A 13923-nucleotide genomic window follows, 5' to 3' on the forward strand; every position below is an offset into this window, starting at 1 on the left:
TTTTTCCAGCTGGGTTTCTCCTGGTGAAGGGCTGAGTCAATATTTCATTTAGTGAAAACTTCCTGGTGAATATTCTGTCACTTAAGAGGCTCTATTAATCATTACAGCATTGAAACACATTCCCCTAGGAGTGCTCAGACTGATCTCAGGGTTTAATTTTTAAAAAGCAATTTCTTACTACTTCACTTTTGTTGGTGTTATCGCTGGCTAGACATGAAAGTACAAAACCGATCGGGAAATTTTACAACTAATTCCTTTGTTGGTATCAAAGGGTTATGTAAAGTTCACTGGAACATATTGCCTGAAGTTACGGTCAATGCTGTATTCAGCAAATCCATATTTTATAGATTCCCATACTTTAAATCCTTTACATAAATGAATCTCTTGTCTAATCATAAAAGCTCTATTGGGTCAAGCAACCTAAAGTGTCAGTTCTTATAGTTAAATTGGAATTCAGAAAGCTCTTCCCCTCTAGGTTACAAGTGAAATAACAGTTCTGTAAAATAGTGGGAATTAAAACAATGCAAGTGGGAATTGAAAATATTGTCACAGTCACTGAATTTTATTCACAAAATTACCTGCAGGAACCATGGGAGTGCAAATAAATCTGTTTATTAAAAGAGAAAAAAAACAACCAAGAACATAATTGTACAGTTATCTTTTAAGCTACTCAAACATTTCCAATTAAAACTTTCAAATAGGGTTTTTTCCACTGGAATACTAATCAGAAAGGTGTACAAAATTCTTCCAATTGAAGATATACATGTAAGGTTGGTTTTGGGTTTGTCTTTTCTCTTAACACAACACACACTCCAAAACACACATACCCTAAATTTTGCTATTATATTAGGCAATCTAATACAGCAAATGTGTACACAATTTATCTGAACACATTCTTGTGTAACATTGTAGTGTAAAGCCTCACCTTTAACTGACTTAAAATTATACAAGGAACAATTTTGGTCATTCTTCAAAATTGCTAAGCTTAAAAAAAATATCATATTTTTCCAATAAAAAAAAAAATCTCAGTCACCTTTTTTAATTGCATCCAAAATGAAAGTCCAAATGTCATGTCTCATTTCATTTCCTCAGACATTTTATTATGTCAACACTTTCCTAGGTAAATACTTGGTTTTCTCAGCTGAAAGAACTGGCAATGATTTACATTCTTACTGATTAAATGCTTCTTTGTACATTTAATGGAATTATAGTATGAGTTCTCTAAAAGACACTCTACCCTTTCAACACATGTATTCTGGAACATCACCTAAAAATCTAAAATTGCATTTCCAACTTGTCATTCTGCTGTTGAAGGCCTGTAAGCTAGAAAGTATTAATTCTAAGGAAGATGAAAGAACACTCCACATGAAATTAACAACGCTACTATAGTTTTGCTAAGCAATTCTCTCAGACAACTTTAAATCTTGATGGCATTGGCCCACGTATGGGTTTTCAGATCACAGAATTCTCAAGAAACCAGGAGACTTCTACTAAAATACAAAAAAAATAAATACAAAAAACCTATCCACATACAATTTTATTTGTATGGCTTACAAATACAATCCTATCATAACTACTCATTTTAGGGATTCTGGTGACTGCACTCATTTCATTATGTCATGTTTCCTTTCTATCCTATCCAGTTTTTATATATACACACATATAACAGTCTCTAGGACCAGCTTTTTAATTTTTTTTTTCAGATTATTATTGCAGTATTACACATCACTGGAAGGCAAAGAACAGCATTATTTTTACATCTGTATCTCTTTGATAATTATAACAGCTATTAATTTTTGGTGTAAAGATAAGGAATACTCAGAACAAGAAAAAAATCTTAAGCGTCAACTAGTAAGGAAAAAAAAAAAATAAAAAATCAACACTCATTTCCAACTTTCTCTTCTAAATTTTTTCCTTAAAAGATGCTAAACCAAGGATTCCTTGATATTATAGACACCACCCTTTCTCTAGCTATGTGCAGTGTGAACCTGTCACAGCTGCAAGACTATTAAGCAGTGAATGGATGAAGAGATGGAAGGGAGTAAATAAGGAAAAAAAATTACAGCAAAGCAGAAAGAGAAACACGCTAAAAAGCTATGTGATAGACAGTCAAAAGCTGATGGTTCTGAGAAGGGCAAGTAAGCAGTGTAAGAACATTAATAATCAGAGAAAAAAAATCAAGGTTTTAAACAGTGCAGATGAAAGAGAAGGAGAAACAGTTTGAGTGGATGGTCATGTCTTTGTGCAAAAGTTTTAATGAAATGTAAAATATGGTAATAAAGGTCAGACAAAACCTCAGTCAGAAAGTTAAAGTTACCAAAGGTGGTAAACTTTTCAGTAAACAGGAAAAAACAGAATTCATGCTGAAAAAGAAGACATTGTGGTCAATGGACAAAGTAGCAGTTACAAATAAGCAGCACAAAGGCGGCCTACATCATCTTTGTAATTTCTGGATTTGCCTAAAGAAATTGTCATAACCTAAATGAATATTTTTCTTTAACAGTTAAACAGCATAGAGAGACCACTGTCAAGTTTTAGCACAAACTGTTTCTTATTAACGTTCCAAGCATTAGGTCAAACATCAAGATTTTTCGTTTAAACAAAACTACAGACTGGAATTCTTAGAAAATAAAGATCACAGAATTTAATTTTAGTTGTCATTTTCATATATTTCTCTTCCAATTAGTGGTAGTGTTCACACTTACCTCATTTCTACTATTTAACCAACATACATACACCAAGTTTTTGGTTGATTTTGATTTTTTGATTTCGCAAATTAATTTATTTTCTTACCTCCAATTCCTTTCCTGAAGAAGCGGATTTCCACTGAGTGACAACTCCCTTAGTTTATGACAGCCGCTTAACCGTGTAACAACACCTTTAAGGTCTGTATTGTAGTAGAAAAGAAAATTAAATATGAATTTGAATGCAGAACCATATTATTTCTCATAAAATCTTACATGAAAGTAAAATGTACCAAAATCATGAAGTACTACAAACAATTCTGCTACCTATACAGTATAGTTATAATTAATATCTGTAACATTCATATTTGGAAAATATTTATAAGTTGTCTGTATAAATGTATCTTATAAATAAATGGGAACAATCAAATTCAATTAAGTTTATAATTTAATTAAGAAGTCCTTGTTGGGATGGGGTTTTATGGTTTTTTTATAGAACTCACCTGACAAGCAGTTATTTTTGATATCCAGCTTTTCCAAAGATACAAATGAATTTAAAGTCCCAAGCTCAGTTAACCTAAGAACAAAACAGATGAGTTGTTTGGGTTTTTTTTCAATTAAATAAAACAGCAGTTCATAAACGGAAAGGCACCAGAATCTTTTATAGTTATGACAATTTACTTGCATAAATAATAAAATACTCCTTTAGCTATCCAAGGTGCTAGAACTAACTACTGAAATTTTAACTTGAAAGCATTTCTTAGTCCTCTCAGTAGCTCAGTTTTTAATATTTACTCATTAAGATTTGTTTTATCTGGTAAATATTTTATTCTGTTTCTTGCATTTAGTGCTGAGGATCTGAAGTTTTGTAAGTTTTACACAACTTAGTTGACTTTTCTTTAGGCACCATAACTAGAATGAAACTAACAGAAGGTCCTGATTCTGAAGAAGAAATAAAATCTGTGTTTCTTCTTTCCTCTTCCTTCATTTCTCATTGCTTAAACTTCTTGTCAGTTTGTTTCTCTTCTCCACTCAGCACATTACTTCTTAGATCCTAAAACTAACATAATCATTGTCACAGCTGTACTGCTTAACACATCAAGGCTGCACTGTCCTGTAATATATTTCCAGTGCTTTCTCTGTCTTAGTACTTCTGTAAGACTGTTAAATAGGTGTCTCTCATACACACAGTTATGGAATAGCTCTTCTTGCGTATCAGAGCTTTTCTTCCGCAATAAAGCACCAAAGCAGTAGTAAAGCCATGATAAAACTCTTATTTGCATTACTGAAGAGTTAATGTAAGGAAACTGAGCTGACATTCATCTGCACAAAGGATTTTGGACTGTAAGATATGTATCATCACTACTATTAAAACATAGGCATGCAGAGTTATTCAAGTTTCTTTACCTACAAACTTGCATTAGTGCAACTAAGAATAGTCTTCAACTAAAAACAATGTTTATGTATAAGCACATACTAAATCAACTATATATATATTTTATTTTTTTATTTTTATTTTTTTTTAAAAATACACATTTAGGTAACCTGTTTCAACCCTGTAAGGACAAGGCTTAAGCATAATGACAGAATGGTAACACCAATGGCAATGTCTGTGGTCACTTTGTGACTGTTAATTGTCATGGAAAGCAATATTTTCTGAGTGTTATAGAGCCTTTGAAAGCTATAAATCAGAATTCTTATATTCAGAAATGTGACCATGCAAAAAGTCAAAACCCACTCACTCCACACACTTACAATTGGTCAGAGCCAAAACTGCTAATTTGTTGCCGAAATGTATGACTATGTTGTGTTTCTAGTATAGGCATTACAACTGAAATACAGAGTTGGATTGAACTCTGGTACACAAATTCTGGACCAAATGTTGGCTGTAGATTCTTTAATCTTATTGAAAATTTGACCATATGCAAAACATTAAAAAAAAAAAAATCATTTCCATGTTCAGTTGACAAGTATTTCTGTAGGACAACATAACATTTTAATAGTAAATTCAGAGAAACAGATATAAAGCCAACTGAGTATGTGTCACTATACTTCCATTTCTTTCTCAAACTATATTGTAAAGTTGTCCCGGTTGTAGTCCTATTTAGTTCTATTACCTCCCTACTGGTTTTCCATGGAATCAAATAAATACGAAGAAGTACTAACTCTAAAAAGCATTAAGCCTTATATGTAGATCTGCACACAGTACTACAAATACCAGCATTTTGGGTTATCACAATCAGTCAACAGTACATAAATACATTTAATATTTCTAACAAATATCATCATAGATATTAGCGGCTAACAGTATGGCCATAAAGATCGAAAATCCCTGATTCAGATCATAGATTCACATATTCAGAAATATCCAGGAAAAAAAAAGTCATACTTTGCACAAGGGCTGAAAGATAATGCGGTATTTTTCTTAGTTACAGTGAGTGAGTTCTCTGAATCTTTATCAGTATATGCTGTGGTGAATTAGAAATTGTTTACTGGACTGTCCTTGCCTGCCATTGGCATTATGAGAGTTAAAATGTTTCACCATCATTCTATAGCTTTCCCTTCACTGACATTCTTTGTTAATTTTTTTCCTAAGAAAATTCAAACCAGAAAGACAAAGGACATTACTGAAAACTTAATACTACTTGACCTTGTCACATTAGCCCTGGGCATAAGAGAGATATAAATTACAAAGAAGACACAAAAGTAAAAGATATTCACAAAAAAGCAAGCTATAGCTTCCTCTTTCTGCTCCCATTTAAGGCTGCAGCAGGACAGGACACAGATAGTCACAGAAACTCTATGTGAGAAAAGAAGATTTAAGAGACCTGAATAGTTGCAAGTATGCATCAGACAAAATAAAGATTGCTTTTCTGAACATGAATAGCAGTTACCGCTCAGGATGGTCCAAATCCTACTGTGCATCTGCTTTTCCCCAGAAAAATTATCATTGATGTTAACAAAAGGTTAGCAGGAAGGAGGGCAAAATTAAAAATAAATTTATATTAATCTAGATCTTTAAGTAAAGCCCATATTTGTTTTTCATTCTTTAAAAATAAAAGTATTTTAGTTTGCAATATTCACCATACTTATAAGTGGTAATCAAATATAATGTAGGAAATCTGTCAGTTAGCCACTTCTTTCTTTAATACTCTAGCAGGCAGTACTTGAACTGTATTGCCCATAGTGCCACATACTTATCACCAGCAAAGAATTACTGAAAGTGGTCAAAAAAACCAAACAATCTAGACTGTCAAGGATGGGATGAGGAAAATCACTATACTTAAGTACGACTTTGTCATGACTGACTCATTTCAACATCCAATGACATTGAGATTTTATTATGATGACTCTGGAAAAGTGGTCAAATTCTCAAAACATGATGGCTTGCAATGACAGTGAGAAATTAGGTTAAAAACATAGATACCACACATACTTAAGTAGGGAGAACAGTATGTACTAAGAAAGAACTGAACTGACTTTTTAGCATTTCTATTATAAGCCTTTTAGGAATAGCATGCATCTAGTTGCAAAAACATGAGAGAAACGTGTTCCCAAAGAATTTTATTCTCGCCAAACCAGTTTCCCAGAAAAAAAAAAAAGAGAAAAAAAAAGGAATTTTTGCAGATGACAGCATTTTTGTAAATATTGTTATCTATCCCACTTAGGTGATCTTAATGAAAAAGAGCAGATAGCAAAAAAATGTTGCCATAATAAAACAGAAAATTTAAAGATAGATTTGTCTATCAGCAAATTGATTTAACAGCAGAATGATTTAGTGTCTCACTGTAAAAATTTTCAATGAAAAAGATGTTAACAAGTAAGTTACATAATTAAGTGGGATTACACATAAATATAAATGCCCCATGTACTCTTAACACATTTAAAATATGCATTAGTTTTAGTCCCAAAGGTAAGGTTTTTCTCTCTCACACCTAAATCTTTATCCGTAACAGAAGAAAAAGGAAAACGTGTATTTTTTAAACTAATTTAACATTTGTGTTCTCCAGCTGCTATAAAATACAGCACTGATCTTCATAGTCCCAATTCTGCAGTAACCAAGTTAAGAGGATATTCACCATTGGCTTTGGTCAACTGCACACTGACCAAGTATATGCTTTCTATATGAAAGCCACAATAAAACACTTAATAAAAGTAGTAGTGGTGAAATAGCTGCATTGTTATATTTGAAGGAGTTAATTACTACCTGTTATATTATAATTCCTTGTTGCTAGATTGTAGGTTTAAAACAATTAATTTTTTGAGTTTTATCTTTGGCAATTTCTGGTTTATGATACAGAGAAAGCATTCAGGAATAAAAAAATCCTGTAAATTAACGTAAGAATTCTCTTTTCACGGTACCTCACTTTTAGAAAGAATACAGATTCACAGCATTACCATTATATGGGCTTCCTGCAATCAGTAAAAAGGAAATGGCACTCAGTGCACACTTGAAAAAAAATTCACAAAATTGCACTAGCTGTAGGATAAAAGTAAAGAAACAGCTTTTCTTTCAACAGCTTACTCCATTACGTTCACTGTTTCTATAGAACACCGAGTTACTTATGCTATAGCACACACATATGGAGCTGCTTATAAGCATACATAAAGTGAGTGTAACAGAGCAGGCTACTGAAATGCCAGGAATTTAGAGGGTTTTAATATGCATTTAAGACTATCTTGTCCTGTTTGTCACAACGATTTGAGAAAAGCTATAGATACATCAAGGAAAGAAAGGTAATTATTTGGGGAGGAGTCGTTTATTTTCAGCACATCCAGTTTGCCGATGCAAAAATATGCACTCTCTCCCAGAGCAGCAAAAGGAACTCAGTGGACCAAACACTGCGTCTCAGCTTGGCCACTGGAAAACCAAGATAAGCACTACAATGGACATTAAAAACTGTAAGATTATTGGAATGGCAAGTGACACAAGGCACACCTACATGGCCAATACAGCACAACCTAGATCCAGAGGCTGCATTCAAGCTATGCCCGAGACCGTGGTCCTAAGTTCGTTCTCTCCCTAGCAGGTACATGAGGTCTTCAAGCAGTTTTGCAAACTTTTTATTACACAGAGCATAGCTACACCTTAATGTTAACAAAAAACAAACTGGAGGAAGAGGAGGAAACTATAAGAAGATAGAGCCACATTACTGCGTGTTCCACAAAAAGCTGGACAAAAAAACAATAAAGTGAAGAATATGAATTTAATCAATACCTATGATTCAGAATCTAACACTTAAGGAATAATGCTCTCATTAGTCACAGGCAGGAAGCACTTTCTCCAAACTCCAGAAGAATTAAAAGAACAAAAAAGCCCCTAAAAGCCCAGCAACTTGATTATATTCTATGTAACACCCTAGGTGTTACATTTACATGCATACTACTTCATTAGAGATGATATGAAAACAATCTGAAAGGTTATATGAAAATATACATTGTATATAACCAAATAATATTAATTTTCCACGAAGGACAGTCCTTATCATAACAGGAATCAGTCTTACAGATCTTTTCTCTCCCAGACTTCCAGTTACAGTTGACTCTTTTGAATTAAATGTCACATAGGATGGGATTCATCTGTTCAAATGCAGACACTTACATGTGAGCTGGTCATTTTGACTCTATTAATAGCGAATGAAGATGAACAAGCACTTGTAGGGTATGATTAATCCCAAAGCAAATGACTAAAAATGGCAGAGAAATCACACTCTAAAAGCATCTCCTTTTCTTGTCTAACGGGAGAATTAAGTGATTAGTTCAGAGCCTACATTCTATATATTGCATGTAACGGTATATTCTACTTGTTTAGCTGAGATCAATCCTATTCAGAGTGAAAAAGTCACAGTATAGGAAAATAATTAATTTATACTAATTTAAAATTCATTTTACTACTAACACACTGTAAATTATAATTGTTCTTTATTTTTTTTTAGTAAAATTTAAATTGAGAAAAAGGAGGTGGGGAAATAAAAATGTTGACTCCTGAATACCTGCTCATTCTAACTCTACAAATAAGCTTGGAGTAATTGAGTGTATGATCTAGTTTTACATTGCTGGTCTCCATTCTTCTTTTTTATTTTATACCTTTCAAACTGAACCATGAGTGAAAAATTAAAGAAAATATGCTTGTTTTGGAGGGCATCAACATATGTATGTGAAATAAAACCCAACATTCTCACTTGTCCTTTTTCACTCTAGTAGTTGCACTTTGCATAGCCTTCAAAGTCTGTTTTGAATAAGCTAGCTGCAAAATACGAAGTTTGATAGACATACTCTAGAAACCATTGCTAAAGAAAAGGAAAAAAAGAAACATCATGGTTTGAATAATGCCATAATGCTCAAAAATTATTTTCCTAAAACATCTAATAGAAAAAATTACTTTTCATAGTTAATGTTGTTTCAAATTTTCGTAGCTAAAGGTAGCCAATGCCATTACTTGTCAAACGTATTTTCAAAGACTATCTGGAAAAGATAGTGATATTTTAACTATACTAAGAATTATACTTTATCTGAAAAGTGTTATGTTAGTAAATTCCTCCATACCAGTTTTGTAAATGGAAGAATGTTTCTTGCTTACCTATTTTGAGACAGCAAAATAATCTGCAATAGAGGCAACCAATACAAAGAAAGCATTCTCATAGCAGAGATGCTATTGTCATCCAAATATAGTTCTCTTAGGAGAACATGATTTTCCAGTCTTGGAAGCTAAATAGAAAAGAGATGGTTATTTAAAATTAATATAAATTAGAGAAACAACAACAGAATGCTTACCAGATGCTTTTCATAAATCATTACTAAATACAAGCAAAAACCACATTTTGGACATACGCATCATTTCCTTATTATGTATGTACCAGCTGTCACACATAATTTCTACATATCAGGTAGTAAGTACTTTTTAATGTCTTCTACCTAGCCTGAATAGTGAATATACATTAAAAAAAACCAAAACAACAAACAGTCAAGAGCCCAAGAGCTGGTTCTCCTCTCTCAGATTAGTAGGAGAATCATTGTCAGTAAATGACTAAGGGTACAGTTAGAAAACTACTCTCCTATTTTAAATGCTGCAGCACAAACTTGAACTTTTAGAGGATCAGCATACATCAAATCAGTCTGAACTACTACTTATAGGTAATGACAATAATATTTTTTACATTTTAAACAAAGAATCAGCATGATATAATATAAACTGAAGACTAGATGTTACAAACAAAGGAGGGAAATACAATTACTGAGGGGCCAATTTTTCAAGGACTTAGGAGCAAGAAAATACTTAACTGCTAGCCATTTGTATCTGTGAAAAACCTCCCTGAAATAGCGGAAAGAGAAGCATATCTAAGAGCATGAAACATTCAACAGCACACAAAGAACATATGATAAGCGTTCTGAAAAACATGACTGTGAACAAAGATGCATGCACGAAAGCCACCGAATTCAAAGTTTTTACCTCCTGGAGGTTATTGCCTTGCAACTTCAGAATTTGAAGTAGTCCACAATTCTCAATGCCTTCAACTTGCGTGAGGTGATTAAAAGAGCAGTCTAGGTGAATGACAGTAGGTACCTCACAAAGACCTTTTGTGCTGATTAACTGATTATGGTCCACAATTAATTGCTGAAGATTTTTCAATGACTGCAAACCACCTGAAAATTGAAGATTTTAGCTGAATCAAGCCATAACGAGATAAAAACCTGTTCGTTTCCAAGTACTAAGAAAACTGAACTTTCAATATATTTATATTATCTACAGTAACAATTAATATTAGTCCTGTATAAGGTTTAAAAATAATTACTGTATTTTGACCTTATAAAATATATAATGCATACAGTTCACAAACTTCTGATCCTGTTAACCAAGCTATAATAACAGTTTATAACCCCTTTAGCACTTCTATTGGAACAGAACATTCTTTTAGTGATAAACTACACTTACTATGCTTTAAGCATTCTGTAATTGCCTCTCAGAACTTATGGGCTCTGTGAAATGCTAACAGCCCTCTTAAAATCACCCCTCAGAATGGAAACAGTAGTTACGTTAAAAAGTTAATTTTAATTTTTAAAAGTTTTTCTTAAGTTATCAGCAAGGTGAGAATAAATTGTGTTAAAACTTAGGCCAGCACCACCTGTATTACTTAAGTGCATCTTGTTTAAGGAATTATGTTATAAAATATTTTTAATGAAAACCTTTACAAAGAAACTTGAGTAGCTTTAAGTATAAAGCTGTACTTCTATAGCCATTACGCTCTCAACAAACTTACTCCTGCCAGTTAGTGTAAAGAGCAAGAATGTGTGCAATCTCTACCCCAAAGAGATGCAAAGGAAAAAGTTCCTGTTAGTGTCTCTTTCTTTCACAGAATTTCTCCCAAATCATCCTCTTACAAGGGGAAAAATCACAAAAATCCATGGTTTCACACATGCTAGATGTTCTGCAATGGCTTCCTTTCTGGAGCACTGATGCATGTGACTTGCTACAGGTCCAAGCACTTTTTCTGTACCTCTGTAGTAAAATTCCTTTCAAGGGGCACCCTTTACAAAACGTATCTAGAATAAGCGAATTTCTGAATTTACTTTTTCCTCATATTCTTCACAGGATTATTTGAGCTAACACTTTGTCTCATCTTTATCAACTTCCCAAGTTCCCAAAAGGAAGTTAGATAAGCTTTACAGAGGTGAATGTCTTTGTGATTGTCCTCTGAGAATAAACTGGATTATGAGACTAGAGACCAGTTTGCACCATAGCTTAATGAGAATACAGAAGAGAAAGAAAAGAAAAACAAGAATGATGAGGAGAAAACAGAAGTAAAAAATTAAACTACTGCCAAAAGTAGCAGTACATTGAAAAAACCCAATCAAATATAGGCCTTCAAATCACAGGAATTTAAAAATCGAAAGCACCTAGTGGTAATAACACAATCGCCTGATATTAAAGAGATACCATCCTAAATCTAAAACAAATGTCCCATACTGTAACTTCAGAACTGTGCTTTAGGAAATAAATAGACGAATCTTTAATTATTCTGAAAGAATTTCAAACATGTCCGTGATGTACTATCCTGACTGCAAGATCCTGGTCTGTATTTTCTTTTATGCTGGGATAAAAATAAAAAAGGAACCAGCACCATCTAGTGGTCGCGAAACAATTTCATTCCAGACTGTGAACCGCTTTGAAGACTTCCTCACAAGAGCAGTCCTTAGATCTCCACTTCCAATTTATCAGCATAGCAGTACTAGAAACGTTAAAAGCACTGAATTAATCTGGAGTGGGACAGAGAGGAAAGACTGCACACACAGTAAGAAAAGCCATGGAGTTAATATAGGATCTGTAAATTTCCTATTCTGCATGCTGCACAAAGCGTCTTTTTTACATTTCCTTCTCCTCATCTGTCTTGTTTAATTAGACCAAACATCATTTGGAACAGACATGCCAAGGCTACATACAATGGGATCACAATCTATCCTGAAACTATCAAATGCAGTCCAACAGAAACATACACAAGACAGAATAACGTAATACAAACAGATGGTATTTGAATGTTTCTTCTGTATACACACAAAATTAAAAATAAGCACGAAAGTCTTCTGTATGTTTCCAGAAGATATTGTCTGTTTTACACATGATGCAACCAACAACAGCTATAGCAGTATATGGGAAAATACATTTTGTTGAAAAACATATGGTTTCAGCAAGATTTGTGGAGGACCTTTACAGAAGTAGCTCTTGGCAATTTGCAAAGTGCAGCTAGGCTCTGTTAGCTAGGGACTCTATCTTGGCTTTCAATGCAGTTCTGAAGTAACTTCTATGTGTGACAAAGGCACATGATAAAAGAGGAGTGAAAGCTGACAGTGAACATGAAGATGAAAAAATACATACACCCCCACCCCCAAAAAAAAAAAAACTGAAAGGTGACCAACAAAAAAAACCCTCTATGTGCCTTCTTAAAAAGAGTAGCTCCAAAGAAGCATTTACAACTATCCACAGTTACATTAGTTGCTATTCTTAGCATTGCCAGGATTTTAGTCAACATACCATGGCAATATAGACACCCCACAAAAGCGTATTCTATGACTCAAAAATTTTCTTACACAAAAAGTAGCCTTTTGACTTGAGTAAAGCACTCATCTTCCAAATACAAACATATGCACTGAACTTCAGTGCATTACTGACACAATTACTTAACTTGTGATCATGCATTCTTAAGTGGAAAAGCATAATTGAAACATCTTTCTCATACTTTCACTGTTATTTTTAAGGGTTTTCTGGCAACTCTGATTTTGCTGCTACTGATGCTGTATTTCAATGAGAAGAGAAAAAAAGGAAAAAGAAATCATAGTATGCTTGAAGTTTCCTACAATAAGTTATTAAAACAGAAGTATTACAAACATAAATAAGCCTTACTTCTTAGGAAAAAGCCCACAGTCTTTGTTAAAGCTGAATGAACAGATAACATTGCACAGCACTGCAGCTTCCAAAACTGCTAAGGGACATCCTGCAAGATTTACAGATGGGAGGGATACAATAACTTCTTTAAACCCATAAATCCATTTCTGTGTATTCTGTGCACCTACTTACAACCACTATGTTAGTGTATGAAATAAATCCTGTATTATGCATCTATTTTAATCACACATCCTCAAAACAATTCTGGAGAGGAGAAAGACAGATTCCAAGCTGATTTTTGTGAACATTTATTTACCCACTCAAATTCATTAGAGACTCAGTAAACATAGCACCAAACTGCACAAAAGAGAAGATACAAGAGGATTTTACTCCACTTCGCCTGTACAAAGATACTACATTCCACACAGACACCAGATTCCTAAATATCATCCACTAATACTATGTCATTCTTACAGTAACCTTGCAGACATTTTTATCAAACGAGATAAATCTGCACAAGAATCTTATCCAGCATTATTGGCCAAAAGGATATAGATGAGGCTTCTTTAACCAGTTTATTTTATTGCTTCTCATTAGGGTACTGATAAGTTTTTACAGTAAACATTGATATTCCAGCACCTTTATTCCCAGGTATTATAAACTCTGTTCACAAATTTGCACATATTAGCAAAAATATCAACATGAATCCCCCTAAATTTACAGTTTGATTTTTTTTTAAGCTTTTCCATTTCCTGTTTGCTATGCCCTCGTTATTTATCATGGAACTGCATTACTCATGTTTGCACTGTTTCAGTCTCCTCTTTTTTTTTTTTTTTAAAAAACAGTGGCAGACGTTTCTTT

At 33.4% G+C, this 13923-nt stretch overlaps 1 protein-coding gene across 1 annotated transcript in view; it reads right to left on the reverse strand.

The window, feature by feature from the left end:
* Nucleotides 1-13923, reverse strand: part of LRRIQ1 (leucine-rich repeats and IQ motif containing 1) — a gene marked incomplete at its 3' end in the record, with an annotated part of 40965 nt that overhangs the window by 13601 nt on the left and 13441 nt on the right. The window contains exons 10-13 of the mRNA XM_009706145.1: nucleotides 10135-10328; nucleotides 9265-9392; nucleotides 3188-3261; nucleotides 2794-2887 (exon numbers count right to left, since the gene is read on the reverse strand). Coding sequence (XP_009704447.1) covers nucleotides 2794-2887; nucleotides 3188-3261; nucleotides 9265-9392; nucleotides 10135-10328 — 490 coding nt within the window. The remainder of the gene's footprint in view (nucleotides 1-2793; nucleotides 2888-3187; nucleotides 3262-9264; nucleotides 9393-10134; nucleotides 10329-13923) is intronic.

The sequence above is a fragment of the Cariama cristata genome, unplaced genomic scaffold, assembly GCF_000690535.1.
Source record: "Cariama cristata isolate BGI_N322 unplaced genomic scaffold, ASM69053v1 scaffold17628, whole genome shotgun sequence".
Lineage (NCBI taxonomy): Eukaryota > Metazoa > Chordata > Aves > Cariamiformes > Cariamidae > Cariama > Cariama cristata.